The sequence below is a fragment of the Eublepharis macularius genome, chromosome 3, assembly GCF_028583425.1.
Source record: "Eublepharis macularius isolate TG4126 chromosome 3, MPM_Emac_v1.0, whole genome shotgun sequence".
NCBI classification, from domain to species: domain Eukaryota; kingdom Metazoa; phylum Chordata; class Lepidosauria; order Squamata; family Eublepharidae; genus Eublepharis; species Eublepharis macularius.
This window is the reverse complement of record NC_072792.1, coordinates 74,024,098-74,046,588: the sequence shown is the minus strand read 5'-3', so window position 1 is coordinate 74,046,588 and position 22,491 is coordinate 74,024,098. Positions and strand designations below refer to the sequence as shown.

Below are 22,491 nucleotides of genomic sequence, written 5' to 3'. Positions count from 1 at the left end.
ATACACAGAGCAAGGCTTTAAATGCCAATCTAAATTGAGAAGGCATTTCATTCAAGAGAATGAGAAAACAGGGTTGACATACCTGTAACTTATGTTCATCGAGTTCTTCTGTGCTGACACACATGGGGGACTGCGCAGGCGCAGGCCAGCCGCCGGAGAATTTTCTACAGCTTCTATAGCTCCGAAGGGGCCGTTTGTCGCGCGCCTCAGCGACCGTTTTCCCGCCCAAACGGTCACATGCTCCTCCAGCGACCAACGGCCCCTTCCCTCAGTTCTCCCTTGCCGCCGCTTAACCAATACACATAGCCCTAAACCTTCAAAGACACCAATTTTCGTTATAGTCATCACAGCACCGTGCATTGGAATTCACAGCGGGGTAGGAGGGAGAGTTGTGTGTCAGCAGAGAAGAACTCAATGAACATAAGTTACAGGTATGTCAACCCTGTTTTCATCTTCGTTCTTCTGTGCTTCCACACATGGGAGAGTACCAAGCTTCACACAATAAGGAAGGTGGGGTGAAATCCAACACAATTTTATTATTATACAACACCAATAACACTCCACATGTGTAACAAGCACAATGACAACTACATACACAGATATATATATATATATATACATCTATACAACATGTGCAATAAATATATATATTCAATATATACATATATACAGATACATATATACAATTTCACCCAAGGGTACCTGGCAGGTACGCAAAGAAGCTCATCCAAGACTCCCTTAGGAAAAAAGGGAGTGTAGGACAGCCTTGGCCACAGAAACATCCTGCTCTGCATTGACATCCACGGCATAATGCCTCACAAAAGTGTCTGCAGAGGACCATGTGGCCGCCTTGCAGATGTTAACCAGAGGCACACCCCTGAGGAGTGCCGAGGAGGATGCTTGGGACCGCGTAGAATGGGCCCTGACATGAAGTGGGCAAGCCACCCCAGCTAGGGAATAGGCCTTGCTAATGGCCGTCACGATCCACCTAGACAGAGTCTGTGAAGAAGCCCTGTTACCCTTGTCCTTGGCCCCAAAGCACACAAACAGGTGAGGGCTTGATCGGAAGCCCTTTGTCCTATCCAAATAGTAGGCTATGGCCCTTTTCAAATCTAGTGAATGGAGGGCCTTCTCCCCTTTCAAGGAAGGGTGAGGAAAAAATGCAGGCAATGCAATATCCTGCGAGAGGTGGAAAGCGGACACCACCTTAGGCAGGAAACCTAGGCAGGGACGCAGGACCACCTTGTTCGGATGAAACACCAGGAAGGGAGGGTCAGATCGCAACGCAGACAGCTCACTGACCCTTCTAGCAGAAGTTACGGCCACCAAGAATGATACCTTGTACGATAACATGTCCAAGGGGCAGGTTGCCAGAGGTTCGAACGGAGGCAACATAAGCCACGAGAGCACCAGGGACAAAGACCACTGAGGTACCGGTGCTGACACAGGCGGGTATAGGTTGAACATGCCCTTAAGGAATTGACGGGATTTCGGGTGAGAAAATACTGTACCACCATCAACTCGAGTGTGAGCAGCAGAGACAGCCGCAGGGTGGACCTTAAGAGAGGAAACCTTCAAGCCCAGGTCCCGCAGGTGGCACAAGTAATCGAGTATAACCCCTAGGGGGCTGCTGGCAGGTACCACTCCTTTAGCAAGTGCCCATATTTCAAACCTGCGCCACTTGGCCGCATAAGAGCGCCTAGTGGATGGTCTGCGAGCATTCAGGAGGACCTTCTGTACCCGATATGAAAAACCTACAGGGGAGGAACAATCCGCCAAGCCGTCAGGTGCAGCTTCCTGGGGTCGTGATGGACTAAGCTCCCGTTCAGGAGAAGGTCCTGCCGAGGGGGCAGACTCACATATGTTGGTTGGGACATCCGCAGGAGCTTTGGAAACCAAACCTGCCTTGGCCAAAAGGGGGCCACCAGGATGCAGTCCGTCCTGTCCTCCTCTATTTTGCACAGGACCCTGGGAATCAAAGGGAACAGAGGAAACATATAATGCAACCCCTGAGTCCACATACACTGGAAGGCATCCCCAATAGAGAGGGGGTCGCTCCCTGCCCTGGAACAGAACATTCGGGCCTTGGTATTCGCCGCAGTTGCGAACACGTCTATATCCGGATGACCCCACATCCGAAAGATCGGCCCAATGCACTCTACGTTCAGTTCCCACTTGTGGTCCAGCAGAAGGACCCTGCTCAGGGCATCCGCTCGGGCATTGTCCGACCCCGCCACGTGTAATGCACGAATTGTCACGACATTCCTGATTGCCCATTGCCAAGTGAGCGTGGCTTCCCGGCAGAGCGCCATGGACACTGTGCCCCCTTGTTGATTTATGTAGTACATGGCAGTCGTGTTGTCCATCTGTACCAACACCTGGCGATTTTTCAAAAATGCTGTAAGGGACACAAGTGCGAAACGTATGGCTCTTAGTTCAAGCACATTGATATGGAGGGTCTTTTCCCTCTCAGACTAGACATCTTGCACACATACATCACCACAATAAGCACCCCAGCCCAGCAGAGAGGCGTCAGTGGTCACCGTGACGTCAGGATGCTGATAGCCAAAAGGCGCCCCTTTAAATAAATTGCCATCAGACAACCACCAGTCCAAGGAGGACAGGATGACCCTTGGGATGGAAAGCTTGAGGGACGGAGGGTGCTGCATGGCATCGTACCTCCGCACAAACCAGTTTTGGAGAGGGCGCATATGCAGCCTAGCGAAGGGAACCACAGAGGTAGCCGCTGCCATATGACCTAGTAAGCACTGGATAGCGTGCACGGATTGGAAACGGTTCCTCTTAAACATGGACACCAGACCCCTTAGGGACCTAGCTCTCTCCAAGGGGAGCAAAGCCTTACCCTCCACGGAGTCCAACAGTGCACCAATGTAGGAAACATTGCAGGTGGGCACCAGCTTGGATTTTTCAAAGTTTACCAAGAGCCCCAGGCGTTGACATCTGGTCTGAGTAGATCCTCAGATCCTCATATGGTGAGCTGGTGCTCGGCGCCATTTCATCATCCGGCGAAGGCTCGGACCAGGACTCGGAACGGTAGTCCCCCACGCTCTCCACTTCTTCTCCTTCGGAACCGTGCTGTGATTCCTCTCCCTGGATCGGCGGGGGGAGCCACGCTTGCCTCGACGTAGAAGTCCTCGGTTCCGAGCCGGAGATCCCGGCAGGTGCCCCATCCCACTGATAGTGGTACGTCGGGGGAAGGTAAGAAGCCTGGCGATGACGGGACGCAATGGAACGGTCAGAACCGCCACTCCCCTCGGACCGACGCCGTCCGTGGATGGAAGCAGCTGGGGAACGACGGACAGGTGATGGTCGGCTCCCACTCACCAGGGGGCTCGGTACCGGCCCCGGAGAAAACTCCACCTGCACGACCTCGAAGGCCGTTGGTTCCGGCACCGGTTCCAGGACCTCCTCTGGATCCGGGGAACCCAGGTGGGGAGAAGGCGTGCGAGGGAGTACGATGTCGTCTTCTGGTGGAACAGGACGCGGAGACCAATGGCGATGTTTAGTCTTCTTCTTGGCCGGTGGCTCCGATGAGGACCTCCGAACTGAAGGGCTCTTCGACCTCGACGTGGACCTCGGCTTCGACACCTTCGCTCTGATCGGAATCGAGCCAGCCGTCGGCTCCGAGCGGGGGCTCGGCACCACGATCCTCGGTTCCGAAGCCGGCCTCGGATCCGAGCGGGTAGAAGACGCGCTTCGGGGCGGCCTTGCCGATCCCTGCGCCGGTGAGGCCACTTTCGACGCCGAGGCACTTGGGGGCCGCGATTTCGACCCCGACCTTGCGGAAGCCACTGAACCCGCTCTAGATCGCCGTTCGGCAGAGGGGCTTGGGCCGGCCTTAGCAGAGGGCATCAAGGTGGCCTCCGACATCACGGACTTCCTCAAGGCGGAGTTTAGCCGGGCTTGGCGATCCTGCCGAGCCTTGTGGGTGAACCCCTGGCAGACCTTGCATGCGGTCACGTTATGGGTCTCCCCCAAGCAAAAAAGGCACAAGTCACGGCCATCAGTTTGTGCCATCTTCGTGTGGCACTTCACACAGTGTTTGAAGAGCGCCTTTGAGGCCATCTTCAGGGGCACGCTAAAAGAGGGGGTCAAACACTCCGAGTCGTAATTACCGAGTCCAAGCAAAGTCCAAATCAGTAAGCAGAAGAGTAGTCCGAAGTCCGATGTCCGAAGTCAAGCCAAAAGATCAATCCAGAAGTTCAAAAGCACACAAAAACACAGCAACGAAGCTCACGTTCTCTCCAAGCGGCGGCAAGAAGAGAACTGAGGGAAGGGGCCGTTGGTCGCTGGAGGAGCATGTGACCGTTTGGGCGGGAAAACGGTCGCTGAGGCGAGCGACAAACGGCCCCTTCGGAGCTATAGAAGCTGTAGAAAATTCTCCGGCGGCTGGCCTGCGCCTGCGTAGTCCCCCATGTGTGGAAGCACAGAAGAACGAAGATGAACTTTTAATTACTCTGGTTCTAGACCACTCAAGGCCTTAACAAATTGCTTCCAGAAACAAAGTGGGAGCCAGTGAACTTTTTAAAAACTGACATAACATGCTCTCTGTAAGTCACACAACTCAGCAATCTTGCTTTCTTTCTGTATCTTTCGAAGCTTCCTAAGTTTCTCACATAGAGAATCACAGTAATCTAACCTAGACACAATCAGAACTTGGATAACTGGATAAATTTCACTTGTGCTATAGTTTGTACACCACTTAAAACTGGTAAAAGGTGCTGCACAAAACAGAGGCTTGAACTTTATCATCTGTAAACACAGACCAAATAACTTTCAAGCTATGAACTTGCTCCTTTAAGGGAAGTGCAACCCATTCCGGAAGTGGCTGACTCCCTAACCCTTGACTAGGAACATCAGCTGTCTCAGTAGTGAACTGATGACATCTCACTCCAAACCACAAAGGCTTCACAGAGATGTTAAATAGCTAAGACTAAACAGACTAAGAAAGAACTCTGCAGGATCTCTCAGCAAAGTTACTATAGAGTTCAGCAGATCTCTCTAGCACTACCCTCTGGAGCTCATCACCCAGACAGGAGCAAACCACTCGAACTTGGAACTACCCATCTCAGCATACTGGTCCACAAGGATACCATGGTCATTAGTACTGAAAGTTATTGAGAGTTCCCAGGTAATCAATAGGGTTGCACTTCTGCTATTTCTTTCCTGGAGAAGGTTGTCCATCAGGGCACCCAAAGCAGCTTCAATACTAAAACTTCAGTTCTCTAGGCTCATCTTGCGCTATGACATAGAGGCTTGATAGATATTGAGATACTGATACTTAGTGCTGGTGGACAAATGGTAACAACTAGACATGGGCACGATCCAAAAAATAATCCCGATTTAGCTGATCGTGATTCCGCGGCGGCGCCGAACCCAGGTACCCAAACCTCACCGATCAAGTCCCGTTTCCGATACAGAATTGGGAATCGGGTATGCCGACGCGGGAGGGCGCCCCACCACCAACACTCCCCCAGACCAGAGTGACCAGGCACTAGAGTGTGTAATACTCTGTGAGCCCTCAGCCGAGGAGGTGCCCACTGAGCTTGGCCCCAGAGCTAGACGGCAGCCCTGGAAGCAGAGAGAGAGAATAGGAATAGAGCCCAACCCCAGCTGCAACACTCCCCCCCCCAGACCTGAGCCCTCAGCCGAGGTGCCCACCGAGCTTGGCCTCAGAGCTAGGCGGCAGCCCTGGAACCAGAGGAGATAGCTCCCTATTCCCTAATCCCCTATCCGCTGAAGCCCAAAGCTAAAGCTCCCTCTCTCTCTCTCTCTCTTACGCTTTCTCTCTCCAAAAGCGGCAAGTGAGAGCTCGCCTCTGTCGAACTCCACCTGCGAGCGGAAAGTGAAACTTTGTTGCGCAGCACATGGCTATTTATAAAGCCTGGGTCTGCTACGCAGGAGGGCTGTGTTTGGCCATAAGAGCTGCCTCTCAGGCTTTGCAGGGATGAGATTCGAGTGCCCATGGCTACAGAAGAACACCCCCTTCCCCCGCCCTCCCCTCTCTTCTCCCAAATGGACGAGACGGGCGCGCGCTTTTCTGGCTGCTCCGTGGTTGGAAGGAAGCCCTGCTGATCAAGGAAAGCTGGGCTTCCATTCACGTTTCCAGGGCGACAGAAGGAGGGCAAACAGCTCCAGCATTCCCCAGGCTCCATTTCCACGGGGCTCCGTTCCCTCGGGAACAGATGGCTGGCACCAGACTGTCTGCAGACTGCAATCCCGAACGTAAACCAATTGATCTGATAAAAACCCGATAGAGGGCCCCACACAACCGCTGAACCGGGAGCAGTGGACGGAACCGATCAGCTGGGTCCTGATGCCGCAAACGCCAAAATCGGGTCAATTTTCAGGCCGTAATTCCAATCGTGCCCATGTCTAGTAAAACAGGGTTAACATACCTGTAACTTATGTTCATCGAGTTCTTCTGTGCTGACACACATGGGGACTGCGCAGGCGCAGGCCAGCTGCCGGAGAATTTTCTACAGCTTCTATAGCTCCGAAGGGGCCGTTTGTCGCGCACCTCAGCGACCGTTTTCCCGCCCAAACGGTCACATGCTCCTCCAGCGACCAACGGCCCCTTCCCTCAGTTCTCCCTTGCCATCGCTTAACCAACACACATAGCCATAAACCTTCAAAGACACCAATTTTCGTTATAGCCATCACAGTATCATGCGTTGGAATTCACAGCGGGGTAGGAGGGAGGGTTGTGTGTCAGCACAGAAGAACTCGATGAACATAAGTTACAGGTATGTTAACCCTGTTTTCATCTTCGTTCTTCTGTGCCTCCACACATGGGAGAGTACCAAGCTTCACACAATGAGGAAGGTGGGGTGAAGTCCAACTCAATTTTATTATATACAACACAGTAACAATCGACACATGCAATAAATATACTACAAACTATACAGGTAATGTCCATATATACATATACACAGCATGTGCAATAAATATGTCCAATAAATATATATACACATATATATACATATATACAAACCCAAGAGGTCGTGTAATACCACCATACCATCCAAGACTCCCTTAGGAAAACAGGGAATGTAGGACAGCCTTGGCCACAGACACATCCTGCTCTGCATTGACATCAACGGCATAATGCCTCACAAAAGTGTCAGCAGAGGACCATGTGGCCGCCTTACAAATGCTAACCAGGGGCACACCCCTGAGGAGCGCCGAAGAGGCAGCTTGGGACCTTGTGGAATGGGCCCTGACCTGAAGCGGGCAAGCCACCCCAGCCAGAGAATAGGCCTTAGCAATGGCCGACACGATCCATCGTGACAGGGTCTGTGAAGATGCCCTATTACCCTTATCCTTGGCCCCAAAACACACAAACAAGTGAGGACTAGCACGGAAGACCTTAGTCCTGTCCAAGTAGAACGCTAGGGCCCTTTTCAGGTCCAACGTATGAAGGGCCTCTTCCCCTTTTGAAGAAGGTTGGGGAAAGAACACAGGCAGCGTAATGTCCTGCGAGAAGTGAAAAGCGGACACCACCTTAGGCAGGAAGCCTAGGCAGGGGCGCAGGACCACCCTATTAGAGTGAAATAGGAGGAAAGGGGGGTCAGATCTTAGAGCCGACAGCTCGCTAACCCTCCTGGCAGAAGTCACGGCCACCAGGAATGCCACCTTGTACGATAGGAGATCCAAGGGGCAGGTTGCCAGAGGCTCGAAAGGAGGCAACATCAGTCGTGAAAGCACCAGGGTTAGGGACCACAGAGGTACAGGAGAGGACTCTGGTGGGTAAAGGTTAAACATCCCTTTCAGGAACTGGCGGGACTTAGGGTGAGAAAACACTGTGCTACCTTCCACCCGAGAATGGAAAGCAGAGACAGCTGCAAGATGGACCTTGAGGGAGGTGACTTTCAACCCTTGGTCCCTCAGCTGGCACAGATAATCAAATACGAGCCCAAGGGGGCTACTGGCAGGCACCACTCCTTCAGCAAGTGCCCACGCCTCGAACCTACGCCACTTAGCAGCGTAGGAGCGCCTAGTGGACGGCTTCCTAGCATTCACTAAGACCCTTTCCACCTGATCTGAAAACGCTACTGGCGGGGAAAGATCCGCCAAACTGTAAGGTGCAGCTTCCCGGGGTCGTGATGGGCCAGGCTCCCGTTCCGTAGGAGATCCTGCCAAGGGGGCAGACTCACATATGTCCGTTGGGACATCCGCAGGAGCTTGGGAAACCAAACCTGTCTCGGCCAAAAGGGGGCCACAAGGATGCAGTCCGTCCCGTCCTCCTCTATTTTGCACAGGACCTTGAGAATCAAGGGGAATGGTGGAAACATGTAATGCAACCCCTGGGTCCACATAAATTGGAAGGCATCCCCAATAGAGAGGGGGTCGCCCCCAGCCCTCGAACAGAACCTCTGGGCCTTGGCGTTGCCCGCAGTTGCGAACACATCTATGTCCGGATGGCCCCACATCTGAAAGATCGGCCCATTGCACTCTGCGTTCAGTTCCCACTCGCGGTCCAACAAGAGGACCCTGCTCAGGGCATCCGCCCGAGTGTTGTCTGAACCTGCCACGTGTATAGCTCGAAGCATCACACCATTCCTGATTGCCCACTGCCAAGTGAGCGTGGCTTCCCGGCAGAGAGCTATAGATGCTGTGCCCCCTTGCTGATTTATGTAGTACATGGCTGTCGTGTTGTCCGTCTGTACCAACACCTGGCGATTTTGTAGCAACGCTGCAAGGGACACAAGTGCGAAACGAATGGCTCTTAGTTCAAGCACATTAATATGGAGGGTTTTTTCCCTCTCAGACCAGACATCTTGCACACACACATCACCACAATAAGCACCCCAGCCCAGCAGAGAGGCGTCAGTAGTCACTGTGATGTCAGGATGCTGATAGCCAAAAGTGGTCCCTTTAAACAAATTGTCATCAGACAACCACCAGTCCAAGGAGGACAGGATGACCCTTGGGATGGAGAGCTTGAGGGACGGAGGGTGCTGCATAGCATCGTACCTCCTTACAAACCAGTTTTGGAGAGGGCGCATATGCAGCCTAGCGAAGGGGACCACAGAGGTGGCCGCTGCCATATGACCTAACAAGCACTGGATAGTGCGTACGGATTGGAAACGGTTCCTCTTAAACATGGGCACAAGACCCCTTAGGGACCTAGCCCTCTCCAGGGGGAGCAGAGCCTTACCCTCCACAGAGTCTAACAGTGCACCGATGTAAGAGACTGTGCGGTTGGGTACCAGTTTGGATTTCTCAAAATTTACCAGGAGCCCCAAGCGTTCGCAAGTGCTCAGTACCAATTTTATGTCTTGCACCAGCTTAGATTCCGAACCAGCCACGATGAGCCAGACATCGAGGTAGGGAAAGATGGTACAGCCCTCCTCCCACAGGAAGGAGACCACAGGAGCCACACATTTGGTGAATACACGTGGCGCCGTGGATAGGCCAAAGGGCAGCACCTTATACCGGAAAACTCTTTGCCGGTAAACGAAGCTCAGGTATTTCCTGTGCTCCTCATGTATCCCCACATGGAAGTAGGCGTCCTTCAAATCGAGGACCACAAACCAATCTCCCTTCTTTAGCAAAGAGATCACTGTTGACAGAGTGACCATCTTAAATTTGGTAACCCTTAAAAAGGCATTAAGGCCCCTCAAATCTAGAATGGGGCGTAAACCTCCATCCTTCTTGGGGACGAGGAAGAACCTAGAGAAGAACCCCCTTACAGACTCCTCATAGGCCATTTCCTCCACAGCACCTTTGGCCAAGAGCGACACGATCTCCGCATCCAGCTCGGCCATAGTATTATTTACAGCTGACTGGGGTGAGCTGCACTCAGGCCGCTCAATGAACTCCAGCCCGTATCCCTTATCAACGATAGTTAAGACCCATGAGTCAGATGTTATTGACTCCCACTCGAAGAGAAAAGGCCTCAGTCTGTCCGAAAAATTCAGGGGTACGGCTGGGTTGACCCGTCAATACTGCCTCCCAAGACCCTGCTGATCCTTTTGCTGGGCTGGAGGTTGTGACGGGCGAGGCTTGAAGGGTCTACGCCTCCTGGGTTGTTGTGAGGGGGTGTAGTGCCGCTGCGGATAGGCAGGATACTGCTGGTAACCAGGCCGCTGCTGCTGGAACCTGCCCTGGTAATGGTACGGAGCGTACCGTGAAGCGTACCGTGGCTTGGAGGTGGGCCTGTCCGCTGGTGCCAGCCCCAAGGACCGCGCCGTCTGCCTGTCCTCTTTCTTCTTCTTGAGGGCGTCGTCTGTTGATGTTGAGAACAGAGAGTCCCCTTTGAAGGGCAGGCCCTCGACCCTCGACCGCACCTCCTGCGACAGGGCCGGTGACCGTAGCCAGGAGTGACGCCTGAGGACTATGGCCGAAGCCATCCCACGCGCAGCAGTGTCAGCAGCATGGCTTCCTGCGTTCATCTGCTGCTTGGACAGCCGCACAGCCTTGGTCTGGAGCAGGGAGACCACAGCTTTCTTATCAGGAGGTAGGTCTCCCACGTAGGACGCCAGCTTCTCCCACAAATACAGTTGGTAACCTGCCATGATCGTCTGATAGTTGGCGATCCTGAGGTCCAGGGAGGAGATGGAGTACTGGTGCTTACCCATCGCATCGATCTTCCTGCCCTTCTTGTCCGGTGGTGCAGAAGGTGGGCCCGACCGACGAGGCTGGAATTCCTCGGTGACCAACGAGGAGGGTGGAGGGTGTCTTGCCAGGGACTGCCAGGTGCCCTGCTTCACCTTGTACATTTGCTCTATCCTTTTGGACGTAGCATGCTGATCACAGGGCACCTTCCAGACCTTCTCCACGATCTCCTCGATCCCTTCCAACATAGGAAAGCCAATGGTAGCTGGGTTGTCTCCATAGATCCTCTTCAGGAGCTTGTCCTTGGTCTGGGGAGTCGCTGAGGAGATGTCCATCTCGAGTGCCTGAGCCATACGGGCCATCTGGTCCGAATAAATTCTCAGGTCCTCATAAGGAGAGCTGGTGCTTGGCGCCACGTTGTCATCCGGGGACGGCTCCGACCAGGATTCAGACCGGTAGTCCCCGACGCTCTCAGCCTCTCCTTCCTCGGAACCGTGCAGTGACTCCTCTCCCCGGAACGGCGGATGGAACCAACCCTGCGTTGACGTGGATGGCTTCGGATCCGAGTACCCGAAGCCGACAGGTGCCCCTTCCCACTGGCAGTGGTAGACCGGAGGGATGTAGGAGGCCTGACGATGGCGCGACTCTACCGAGTGCCCGGAACCGACGCTCCCAGCCCCGGATCGGCGCCGATCACGGCTGGAAGCTGCTGGGGACCGACGAGCTGGCGACGGTCGGAGCCGACGGCTACTCAACGGGCTCGGATCCGCGGCCACAGGGTGCCCGAGTGGTACCTCCTCGAAGGCCACCGGATCAGGTACCTCCTCCGGAGCCGGCGAATCCAGCTGGGGAGAAGGCGTGCGAGGGATCTCAATCACCTCCTCTGCCGGAACCGAGCGCGGCGATCGATGGCGGTGCGCCTTCTTATGCTTTTTGGTCGGCGGTTCCGACGAGGCCCTCGGAACCGACGCTCCTCCGGAAGTTGGGCTCGTGGCGGAACCCGGCCTCAGCTTCGACACCTTGCCCGACGTTGACTTCCTCGGAACCAATGCAGCCTTCTTCGGATCCGACCGTGGACTCGGCACCACTAGTCTCGTCTCCGAGTCGGACGCCCTCAGATCCGATCGAGATGCGGAAGCGCTTCGGGGCGGTCTCACCGAACCCTGCGCCGGAGAGGTCGCTCTCGACGCCGCAGCACTCGCCGGCCGAGATCTCGATGCCGACTTCGCCGAAGCCACTGAGCCCGCTCGGGAACGCTTTTCAGAAGAGGGGCTAGGGCCAGCCGTAGGGGAAGGCATCGGAGTACCCTCGGACATGACCTTCTGCCACAGGGAGGAGTTCAGCCGGGCCTTGCGCTCCTGCCGGGCCTTATTGGTAAAGCCTTCGCATATTTTACAGGCCGGGACATGGTGGGTCTCCCCCAGACAAAATAAGCATAACTCATGGCCATCGGTCTGGGCCATTTTAGTGTGGCACTGAATGCAATGCTTGAAGAGCACCTTGGAGGCCATCTTCAGGGGCAGGCAAAAGAATGGTCAGACAGTCCGAGTTATAATTACCGAGGTCACACAAAGTCCGAATCAGCAAGCACAAGAGTAGTCCGAAGTCCGAAGTCAAACCAAAAGATCAACCAAGAAGTTCAAGAGCACACAAAAGACAGAGCAACGAAGCTCACGTTCTCTCCAAGTGGCGGCAAGAAGAGAACTGAGGGAAGGGGCCGTTGGTCGCTGGAGGAGCATGTGACCGTTTGGGCGGGAAAACGGTCGCTGAGGCGCGCGACAAACGGCCCCTTCGGAGCTATAGAAGCTGTAGAAAATTCTCCGGTGGCTGGCCTGCGCCTGCGCAGTCCCCATGTGTGGAGGCACAGAAGAACGAAGATGAACAACACAGTCTACTTCTCAAAGTTACATATACCCCATATTGCTCATTCCAATAGGAATCTGATCCTAACAGAGCATCCAATGCCATGCCTCCCATCTGGCAATCATAGCCTCCACAGTGGGGGTAGTGGTACCAGAATGTTACCTTGATGTAACCTCTGAATGACTCAAGAAATCAGGGCAGAAATAAGTCCCTGGCTAAGGTATCCATGAGAATGGAATGGAGCAAAACCCCTGTTGTTGGGGCAAATCTCTCAGCCATCGTAACCAACAACTGAACTGCCAAAAGATGTTAGATGTAACCTCCACAGTATTTGAACCAGAGTCTTTCTTTGAAGCAGTCCACCACAGTGTTTGACATGCTAATGATACATTCAATCCATATGAAGGTTTCATTCTACCCACAACAGAAACCACTCTAAAGCTCACTCCATTCTACCTGACTTATCTTACTGGGCTGTTGTACGGACTCATGTGATAATGTAAAGTGCTGTGAACACAAATACTATATAAATTATTATACAACTACAAAACTTTCTCTATCACCAAAATTAGGCACACTGAAAAAGTGTCTATTTTCATTAAAAACAATAGATCGTTTTCATCGCCACCAAAATACTATGTTACATCTAAACTTAATCTAATATACCTCCGCTGGAGCTAGCTCATACACATTAAATTGTTATTAATCAAATATTAAAGTGACTATCAAACTAAATACATACCTCTGTCTTTTTCTGCATATTAGAAGACACCCTATGAACTGTCGTGAAACATATGTTAAACTCTTGGATAATTGAAGGGTACAAGCTATTGAAGTCAAGTAGCAGAATGAACTTGTCATAAAATCCTGAAATTATAATAAAAACATAATTCAGGTTACAATGATTAATGCTGCACAATATATGCCTAGAGAAGTACATCATTCTATAATGTTGAAGAACGAGGAAGAGGGGCAGTCTCTGCAAGAAAGGAAAAATTTGTAGTACCATCATAAACTATAGTTTACATTGATCATGACATTTGTTTAACCAAAGGATCCAATCAAAATAGTATTTCAAAATATTATATTTTTATTATACTAGTCAGTGTTGCAGATTTGTCAGAAGTGGAACGATTCAGCTCTGTGACACTATCCAGAGTTGAACAGAAAGCTCCTTTGTTACTATAGGATACTTTTTTCCCCCAGCTATCTCCATTGAAAGGAGACACTGAATTTTTTTTAAGCATCCACTAAATAAAAATTACAGAGAAAAGTATTATTAATCCACATAACAATGCTAAATGTGATGCCTACAAGCAAACTATAGAGCTATCAGTTTTTTAGTGTCACACCTACTAATATATTAAGTTAGTTTGAATCTTTTTTGGCCTCTACTTTCACATTTCAGTCAGACAAAATGGAGGCCAGGGATTAGAACACAAACTAGCTTTCCCCCTGACCCCAAAACACAATGCATAGTTCTTTCATAGCTACAAGTTCATGATTGATTTAAGACTTATTTCAAAAGAAAATCTTCAAAATAGTAGAACGTAACCAAAAAGTTATCCTTTCCATGGTTTCCACTAGTATTATATTTGTCTACCTACCTATAAGCAAGACAGCTTAACTGAGTACACCAATTATCTCTCTTCATTTTCTATACTATGTACATTTTATATATGACATCTACAAGTATGTACACAATTTCTCATTCTACATGCACCACTGATAAGAAAATGTATTTCTATGCAGCAGCTCAATTAGGTCTAAATACTCTAAAGCAAACATTTTCCTCTGACAAATTCAACTGAAGATATACTATTCTCTCAATTAATGGTATATCTTTTTCTGTACTTCCAAAATAGAAACAGTAACAGCATTTGTACAATACACAATTGTTCCACTACTATGCCTATACCATTATTGTGGTAGTTACGCTTCACCAAAAAAAAAAAAGGTCTGAACTGATTAAATTACTTCAAAGCAAGCCAGTTCATCTCTTTATTACCTATGGGCTTGATCTACTGTTCCAAACAGTGGAACTGACAAGTCTTACCAATTTTTGGATCCAAAACTAAGCCTCCAGAATATGCTGCCTTTTTTCGTGCCATTTTTGATTTATTATGATCGGTTTCAAAATCTTCATCATCATCTAGCTATTTGAAACATGAAAAAAAAAATTTTTAAGGACCAAGCTAAAGGTCTAAATATAAATTATTTATTTTTCAAAAATGAGATAAAATTCAGTAACAATGAATGCTATACTGGGGGGGGGGGGGACCAGTCCATTCATGTTTAAAATTTACTTTTGAGCTCTAAATAAAGAGATATCAAATGAAAATAATCCTGAATATGGAGCCAAAAAAAATTAAAAATGCCTAGTACTTAATGCTACTCATAAAAATGTGTAAATACTAAGGCTGCAATACTATACACACTTGTCCAGGAGTACTGCTTAGTAAATAAATGCTGTGAGACTTTCTGCTGAAAGAGCACACATATGGTAGAAAATATCCTAAGATATTCTGGACAGAGCATATGAAAATAGTATCTATGCGTACCACCCCTTTAAGACTATATTTTACAGGTAAAGTGATAAATAATGTGGGAGTAACTGTTAACTTAAGATACTGTAAAGATGCTTAAGATACTGTAAAATGCAACCCTATTATAAAATAAGTTTTAATTAAAGTATTGAATCAATATGTTCGCTTCACCCTATTTTCCCTAGAAGAAGAGAAAATGTTGAATTATTCAATAAGAAGAATGGGCCTTGGGATAGACAGGCATGCTAGGATCCTTAGCTGCCATGGCTTAACTACTGTATGCTGAGCTTGGGTAGAAAAAAATCCCTGTATGAGTGGAAGACATTCCTGTCCCCCCCCCCCAGCTCCTACATCCCCTAAAAAGCTTCTCCAGATGATTAGAGGACACTCAAGAGCAATGTGACATGGAGGAGGCTACAGCCAGGGAAAGAGGTGGGGAGAAAAAAAAAGCAATCTATGAAAGCACTTGATTCTCCTCCACACCCAAAATTTCTTCAGCAGTCTCTCCTAGATGGCTTACTTTTCCCAGCTCACACAAAACAAACTTAATGGGACCTGTTGCTGCTAGAGAAACAGTCTGCAGAAAGCCAAGAATGCACTAATTAATCTCTTCCATGAAGTTCAAGGGATCATGTTTGTCCCTTTTTAAACGAATGCCATAATGACTGTGAATTACTTGCACTCTTCTATAGTGTGGTAAGAAATTAGATGCTTATTAATTTGGGTGCTCACACATTGCATAATGTAACAAATGCACTTCTGACAACCCTGCCACATCTTCACTTTAAACATATATTAGTTTCCTGTACGTATGAGCAGTCCCTTGTTGCATCAAGCAACTGTTCTTTTAAAACTTTAGAGCAGTTATGTTAAATCAGCAGTCTGCTTATGTATACACACAGACTAGTCCATACTGCACGTTTGCACTTTCTAGAATTCATTTTCAAGGCTTTTCCCAGCTTCAGGGGGAAGCGTGTGTTTGCCAAAGGAAATCCGCCAACTGTGAAAGGCAACATTAAATATTTTATTATTTTAGTTGGAGTAGGCTATCAAAGATGGGATACTGTGTTTCACTCTGACAACTGGAAGCTACTTTTAAGCAACAGACTCAACTGATCTTGATCTTGCAGTTTATCATCAAATCACATTTAAAAGAAAAGACTTAAACTGTTTTTTGCAACTGCCAATTCAGGCTGTAATTTTAACACTTTCTAACTCATTTGGTAATTAGAGAGCTCAGAATGATGCAAATATCTACAATGAAATGAAATAATCAGCAGAAGCATTGGGCACAAATGAAGAACTGACAGTGCAAAGCATCAAACCTGAGTGAGAATTCTTGCTTCTAAGATAGGTAGGTAGGTAAGGTTTATTGCATTAGGCCCAAGGCCGTTACAAACAATAAAACAGTAACAAAAATATGAGCGATGATGCAGGAAAATATACAGTACAAACTTGATAAAACACTATAGGAATTACACTATAGCCTGTGGACAGCCCTGTGCTGTCACGACCTTCTCTCGGATTTTCCCTGCTGCAAGGGCAAAAAGAGCAACCCTGTACGAGGTCTCTGGGTCCACATCTGCTAATGAAGCAACAATGTTTTCGTTATCTTGTCTGAAACCTAAACTAGCTAGGATTGGACTTAAAAATTTCTTTCTGGGGGATGTGTAGAGTGGGGGCAGTGTAGTAAATAGTGACACAAGTCTTCTGGCTCTGAGCCACCACACAGGCAAAGGCGCTGAGCAGCTGGAATCTTGGAACAATGGCCTTCAAGCATAGCTGTTTTCATTGACTGAAAGCGGACTGAGGTGAAGGCTACACGTAGTTTGCTGAGATCTTGATTAGGTATTGTGCCCTAGTATGGTCCAGCTTAATTAATTTGAACCAAGGCGGGGATTTATTTTCTTGTATAACTCGCGTACCAAGGGCAGCACCTTGCCTTTATATTTGCTCCCTGCTGTTAAAGTCCGACTGAGAAGGCCCGAAGATTATATCTGGGAGGTTATATGTTTGCAGAATACTGTTATATGTCAGCTGCCATTTGGGGTCTTTCTGGCTGGCTAGGAAACAGATGGTTGAAAGATGATCTGCAAGGGCTCTCTTCAGTTTGTGCCAGTAGTTGAGGAAGGCTTTATGTGCATGTGCCCAGAGAGAAGGAAGGTCCAATTCAGCTCTTAACAGTACAGCTGGGGTATTTATGGGTAATGCAAGGAGCCTTTTCATGAAGAGATTTTGGATTCTCTCTAGACTGGCAATGATAGTATCGTTCCAGCCCCACACCTCTACACCACAGAGAAGTTGGGCAATTGTCTTGCTCTGATAAAGCTTTAAAGCTGGATCGATCTGAAAACCCCCTTTAGAGCGATAGAACTTTAGAATTGCCCCTACTGAACGGAGGGCTGATGATTTTATGATTTCTGTATGCGCCTTCCAAGAGAGTGTGTCCCAGGTATTTGAAGGTTTGGGTTCGCGCAACTGGAACGTCGTCTATTGACCAACGGGAAGTAAGCCTCCGATTTCCGAAGACCATCACCTTGGTCTTGGAATAGTTTATTTTTAGGCGCTCTTCTTTCCAAAAATCACTGAGTCTCGACAGGGATCTTCTAAGGTCAGTACTAGTCATAGGCAGAAGGACCATGTCGTAAGCATAAAGAAGAACAGAAATCTTCCGCGTACCGAGGCGAGGGGGGAGAACTTCGGGGACTGAAAGCCTTCTGATGATGTAATTGATATAAAAGTTAAAGAGAAAAGGGGCAAGAATGCAGCCCTGTTTCACCTCTCTAGTTACAGGGATACTATCAGTCACTGAGCCTGAGATACCCACTCTTATTGTAGATGATGTGCTGGTGCAAGAGACGTCAATGTTAGTTCTTTCCAGTTTAGTCCACAGCCTAGCTCTGTCAGTTGAGTCAAAGGCTGCTGCTAAGTCGACAAAGGCCACATATAGATGGTGGTAGGGCCCTTTACACAAATGGTAGCTAACTGGTATAAGCCCCGGCAATGGTTGATGGTACCTTGGCCTTTCCTGAAGCCGGCTTGTTCTGGAAGAATGACCTGATTGTCCGCTTCCCAATCTTCCAGTTTTCTCAATAAAAATTTGCTGTAAAGTTTAGAAGCAATGTCCAACAAGCTGATGGGTCGGTAGTTGTGGGGATCCAGTTTGTTGCCCTTTTTGAATATGGGCACTACTATGCTTTGTTTCCACCCGGCAGGAAGGAGTCCAGTTGAATTAATTTGGGTGAACACCTTTGCCAGTACAGGCACCCACCAATCAGGAAATTGCATGAAGAGCTCCGGAGGAATCATATCTTCACCTGGGGCCTTTCCATGTTTAAGGGAATTTATAAGATTTCTGACCTCCTCAGTTGTGACTGGGGGCCAATGGGGAGCATCTAGAAAGCTGAATTGTTAAACAGATGACTTGTCAGTATAAGATTCGCTAGTGTAGCTGCTGAAGATCTGACTAAAGTGAGAGAACCAGTCTTTGATGCTGATTTGGGCATCAATCAAGAGATACCAGGATACAAGAGATACCAGGATCAAGAGATACAAGGATACCAGGTTCCAGAACCTTGATTCGTTTTTACTTTGAACTTCAAGATCAAGTTCATGTCACAAGGATCTGGTGAAGGCTTGCTTCTTTTGTTTTAGCAACTCTTTGTAGGCTGAACGCATGGAAGTTAACTGTTCGATAGGTGGTCCCCCTGATCTAGAGTGTGCCCACCGAAGACATCTATGTAGTTTATTTCTGAATTGTCTACATTCCTGATTGAATCATCCCCTTGAAAACATTGTATGGGGAGTTGGGGGCTTGGTCTGGACTAGATGAGGCCTAAAAAGTTTTATTAATTCTTCATAGAGTTCAGTCTGGCTGGAAACATTTGTCAATATTTGTTGCCATAAAGACCTGAAGGCTTCACTTTCCATAAGCTCAGCTATGTTGGAATTTAGCTGCAAGGACCATCTGATTCTTCTTTCTCCTAGGCGTATGCCATCAGTTGGGTTCTTCGGGTTGCCAGATGGAAAAGTTTCTAAGAAGTTTAAAGTTAAACTTAATGGACTGTGCTTGCTCTCTGATCTATCCTCCACATTAAAGCGGGGGATAAGTGATAGGAGAGATGATGAAACTAGGATGTAGTCAATTGTACTGGTACCACAGGAAGAGATATAAGTGTATGTTCCGCATGAGGAGTCGAATCTGGTGCCGTGTAGATTATGGAGGTGATGGATTGAAAGCAATTCTGAGAGTTTTGTTCCAGCATAGTTGGTGGTTAAATCCTTCAACCATCTATCAAGGAGGCTTGCCTGTAAGATAGCCCCATTAATCAGGCTATCTTGAGGACCACACAAACCACCACCTATTCTAGCATTGAAATCGCCACACAAGAGAATGTGGGCATTGGGATATTGAAGATCCAAGGCTTCCAATATGCCAGAAAGATTGTTCCAAACACTGTCCATGCTTCGGGAATTGGAGATTTTTGGAGGGAAATAAACATTGATGCAAAGAAGCAAACCAACCTGGGGCCCACTTATCTTTAGAACCTGAATTAGGTCACATGAGTTGCTTTGCAAAAGCTGCAATTCAACTGGCAAATCAGTAGACACCAAGATTGCCAAACCCCCGCAGCCACAGCCCCTACTATTTGACTTGGTTGCAGGAGTTACAAACGGGCGATAACCTCGGAGAAATATGGAGTCGGGATCCAAGGCCCAAGTTTCCTGCAGACACAGTACATCAAAGTCCTGTAAATACTTGGAGAAGGCCGAATCATGAAGTTTATTGCACCACCCCATGGTATTCCACGAGAGGATGTTTAGTTGTCAGTCTAGGTGCTCGACCTGGTCCAAAAGCTTGTTTGTATCCGAGAAAATACACCCAATTTCTGGAAGCCATGCTGCGGGAGTTCATAGAGCAATTCTGAGGTAGATACACCTTTGGAGGGTCAGGCAAGCCATGTTCATGTTCCTCAAGATATCTATTAAAGTGCTGTGTGTCTGAGGGCTTGAGGACTTTGATGGCATGTATAGAAGGCACATCTTCACTGGGGCCAGGCTTAGTGCTGACAGAATGGAGAACCTTGGAAAGATGACCAGACTCAGTGTCTATTGAGATTGATGGAGATGTAGAGGTAGGGGGAATTTCCCTGGCACTCAGCTCCAGGAGTGCTATATTCAATTGTGCCAATCTATCAGTAATAGCTTGCTGCTCAGGATCAGGGAGAGCTTTAAAGGGATTAATTAGACCTTCCTCAACAGAAAGGAAGGATACAGGAGATCCTGGTTGAAATTGAGGAGAGACAGTTGGACTATCATCCCAGCTGGCTGAGTCCCTGGCGAGACCCTTAGCTACATTTCCTTTGATGAAAACATTAGTTGAGTAATTGCCCCTGGGAACTCTTGGTTTGAGAAGAGGGGTGAATAAGATATTGTTGAAAACACGCACTGGTTGGATGCCTCTTGACTGCAAAAGATTTTTCTTCTGTAGGATCTGAGAGGAGGAAGACGAACTTTTGAAGGTTAGCAAGAACCTACACAAAACAGAAGAGCTAAACAGGGGTACAATTACTTTAAGGTCAAATGGATTAAACTTAGGACCTAGCAGTGACCTCAGATACTTCCCTGCTCTGATCTTAGTGCCCCACGCTGCCAGGGGCACAAAAGATGGGTGAACGTAGATGCAGACTTGGTTGGGCTGGAGGATGAGCTGTTGGAAACACCCCCCAGAGTTCGATCTTTCTGTCTGCAACTCTTGAAGGCCCCTTACAATCTTGTTCTTGGAACTAGGTAAATCCTGGGAAAATGGGATTGTGAGAGGGCTTGGTAGCCTAAGAGTTGCCATAAGATGGTCTAGTTTAGACAGCACTTGGTCCAATTGTCTGAAAATGTGCTCTACTGTTCTGGAACACAACGTAACAATTTCGGCCATTTTGGAAGCCTCATGGCTAACTTTCTCTGCTTCTGGTAGGCCTAGATTGTCTGGACTCCTGCTGGACTGAGCCTTATTAGGTTGTGAATGAAGTGGGCCAGGAAGCTCGTCCTGCAGGGAATAATCATCCCCCACATGTCTAACTGGAGCAAAAAAGAGTCTATTCTGCTCTGCTTGGTGGGAGGGGGGAGAATTGAATCTACTAGCCCACGTTGACGCTTCTGCCCCCTTCTCTGCATGTTATCCCTTGAGGACCCTTAATTTGAGTTACAGGTTGGAGTTAAAAGTTTAAAAAGTTAGAAGTTAGGAAAACAGAAACAGATGTCAATACAGAATTTTAAGGACAGGATACAGGGAAGCTAATTCTGAAGGTAGTTTAAATTTCCCCCAGTGGTCTTTCTTTTCTAGCCTGCCGCAACTGTTGAAAGAAGCCTTGAGGTTTCCTGGTTCCTTGGGAGGCTGCTTGTCGGGGAATTCCTTAATAGTTCTCAATTTGCAAAGGCAAGTCGCTCCCCTAGGTGTTCGCCAAACGAAGGTAATCTGTCCAAGGCTTTCTCTGGCTGTTATGCTGCTTTACCACTTCTTCTTTCGGTCTTATCAGCTGGCAACTTAGCTTAGCTGGCTGGCGGCAGGTTCCTGGGGGACGATTCCTGCAGTTGAGTGATTGAATGATTTCCCTCTTCTTTCCTTTCCTTTATATCTGCCTTTATCCTCCTTCTCACAGTGCTGTCTGGGCTTTAGGATATAGTTCGTGGGAGACCTTGTCCTTATTCCTCCAGGTGCTGCAGTTAATCTTGCTGTAGTCTGACTCCCTCGCCCCTGCCTGCCTCCCAGCTGGCTCCGGTGAACTGTTGCTGTAACAGTTAGGAGTAAATATTTATAACTGTTCCCAGCTATCCAGAGGCAGCCCAGCAGAAGATTGCGATGCGAGGCAGATTGAAAAGGCTTGGAGAAAGTTTTGAGCAGGACTAGGAAAATAAAAGTCAAAATAAAGATAAAAACGCAGAGCTCAGCAGTGGGTGTCTGTGTTGGTCGCCATCTTCCTCGCTTTTAAGATAGTAACTTATGCTGAAATTCTTGTGTAACAAAAAAAACCCTTTTTTTTTTTGAACAAATGCTTTTTCAAAGAATGGAAAGACAGTGGTGTTTGCTAGATTTTTACATATTAAGTGAGAGTGGGGATGGTGGGGGGAGAACCTCACCTGTTTCTGTTGAGCCTTTTTTAAAAGTTGCTTATCAGGCACAATGAAATTTTTTTCATAAAATGCATGAAGGAGCAAGAATTCATTACGCTCAGCTCGCCCACCCATCAGTGTCCTTGACTGCAAGAAAGAGAACAGTTACATAGTCAGTTACTAACAAAAGTCAAAAGGCTAACATAAATAATAAAAACAACAGCAATGACTTCATATTTTCCAAATTCTTAAAAGCATGAGCTGGTCAATTTAGGAAGCCACCCTATACCAATTGATCTTTCTTCATTGGCTAGCACACACTGTAAACCAGAACACTTCAGAGCCACCTGTTTGGATTGCAACTTGTTCATTTATAGCACCTCCATGCCTCTCA

At 48.3% G+C, this 22,491-nt stretch overlaps 1 protein-coding gene and 1 non-coding gene across 2 annotated transcripts in view; both read right to left on the bottom strand.

Annotated features, from left to right (window-relative positions):
- POLA1 (DNA polymerase alpha 1, catalytic subunit) overlaps positions 1–22,491 on the bottom strand; it is a 399,534-nt gene that overhangs the window by 341,506 nt on the left and 35,537 nt on the right. The window contains exons 22-24 of the mRNA XM_054974131.1: positions 22,125–22,244; positions 14,501–14,600; positions 13,187–13,311 (exon numbers count right to left, since the gene is read on the bottom strand). Of these exons, the coding sequence (XP_054830106.1) occupies positions 13,187–13,311; positions 14,501–14,600; positions 22,125–22,244 (345 nt within the window). The remainder of the gene's footprint in view (positions 1–13,186; positions 13,312–14,500; positions 14,601–22,124; positions 22,245–22,491) is intronic.
- LOC129326831 (small Cajal body-specific RNA 24) lies at positions 13,559–13,694 on the bottom strand. Its single transcript, XR_008596752.1, has one exon. It is a non-coding gene; the product is annotated as a small Cajal body-specific RNA 24 (non-coding RNA).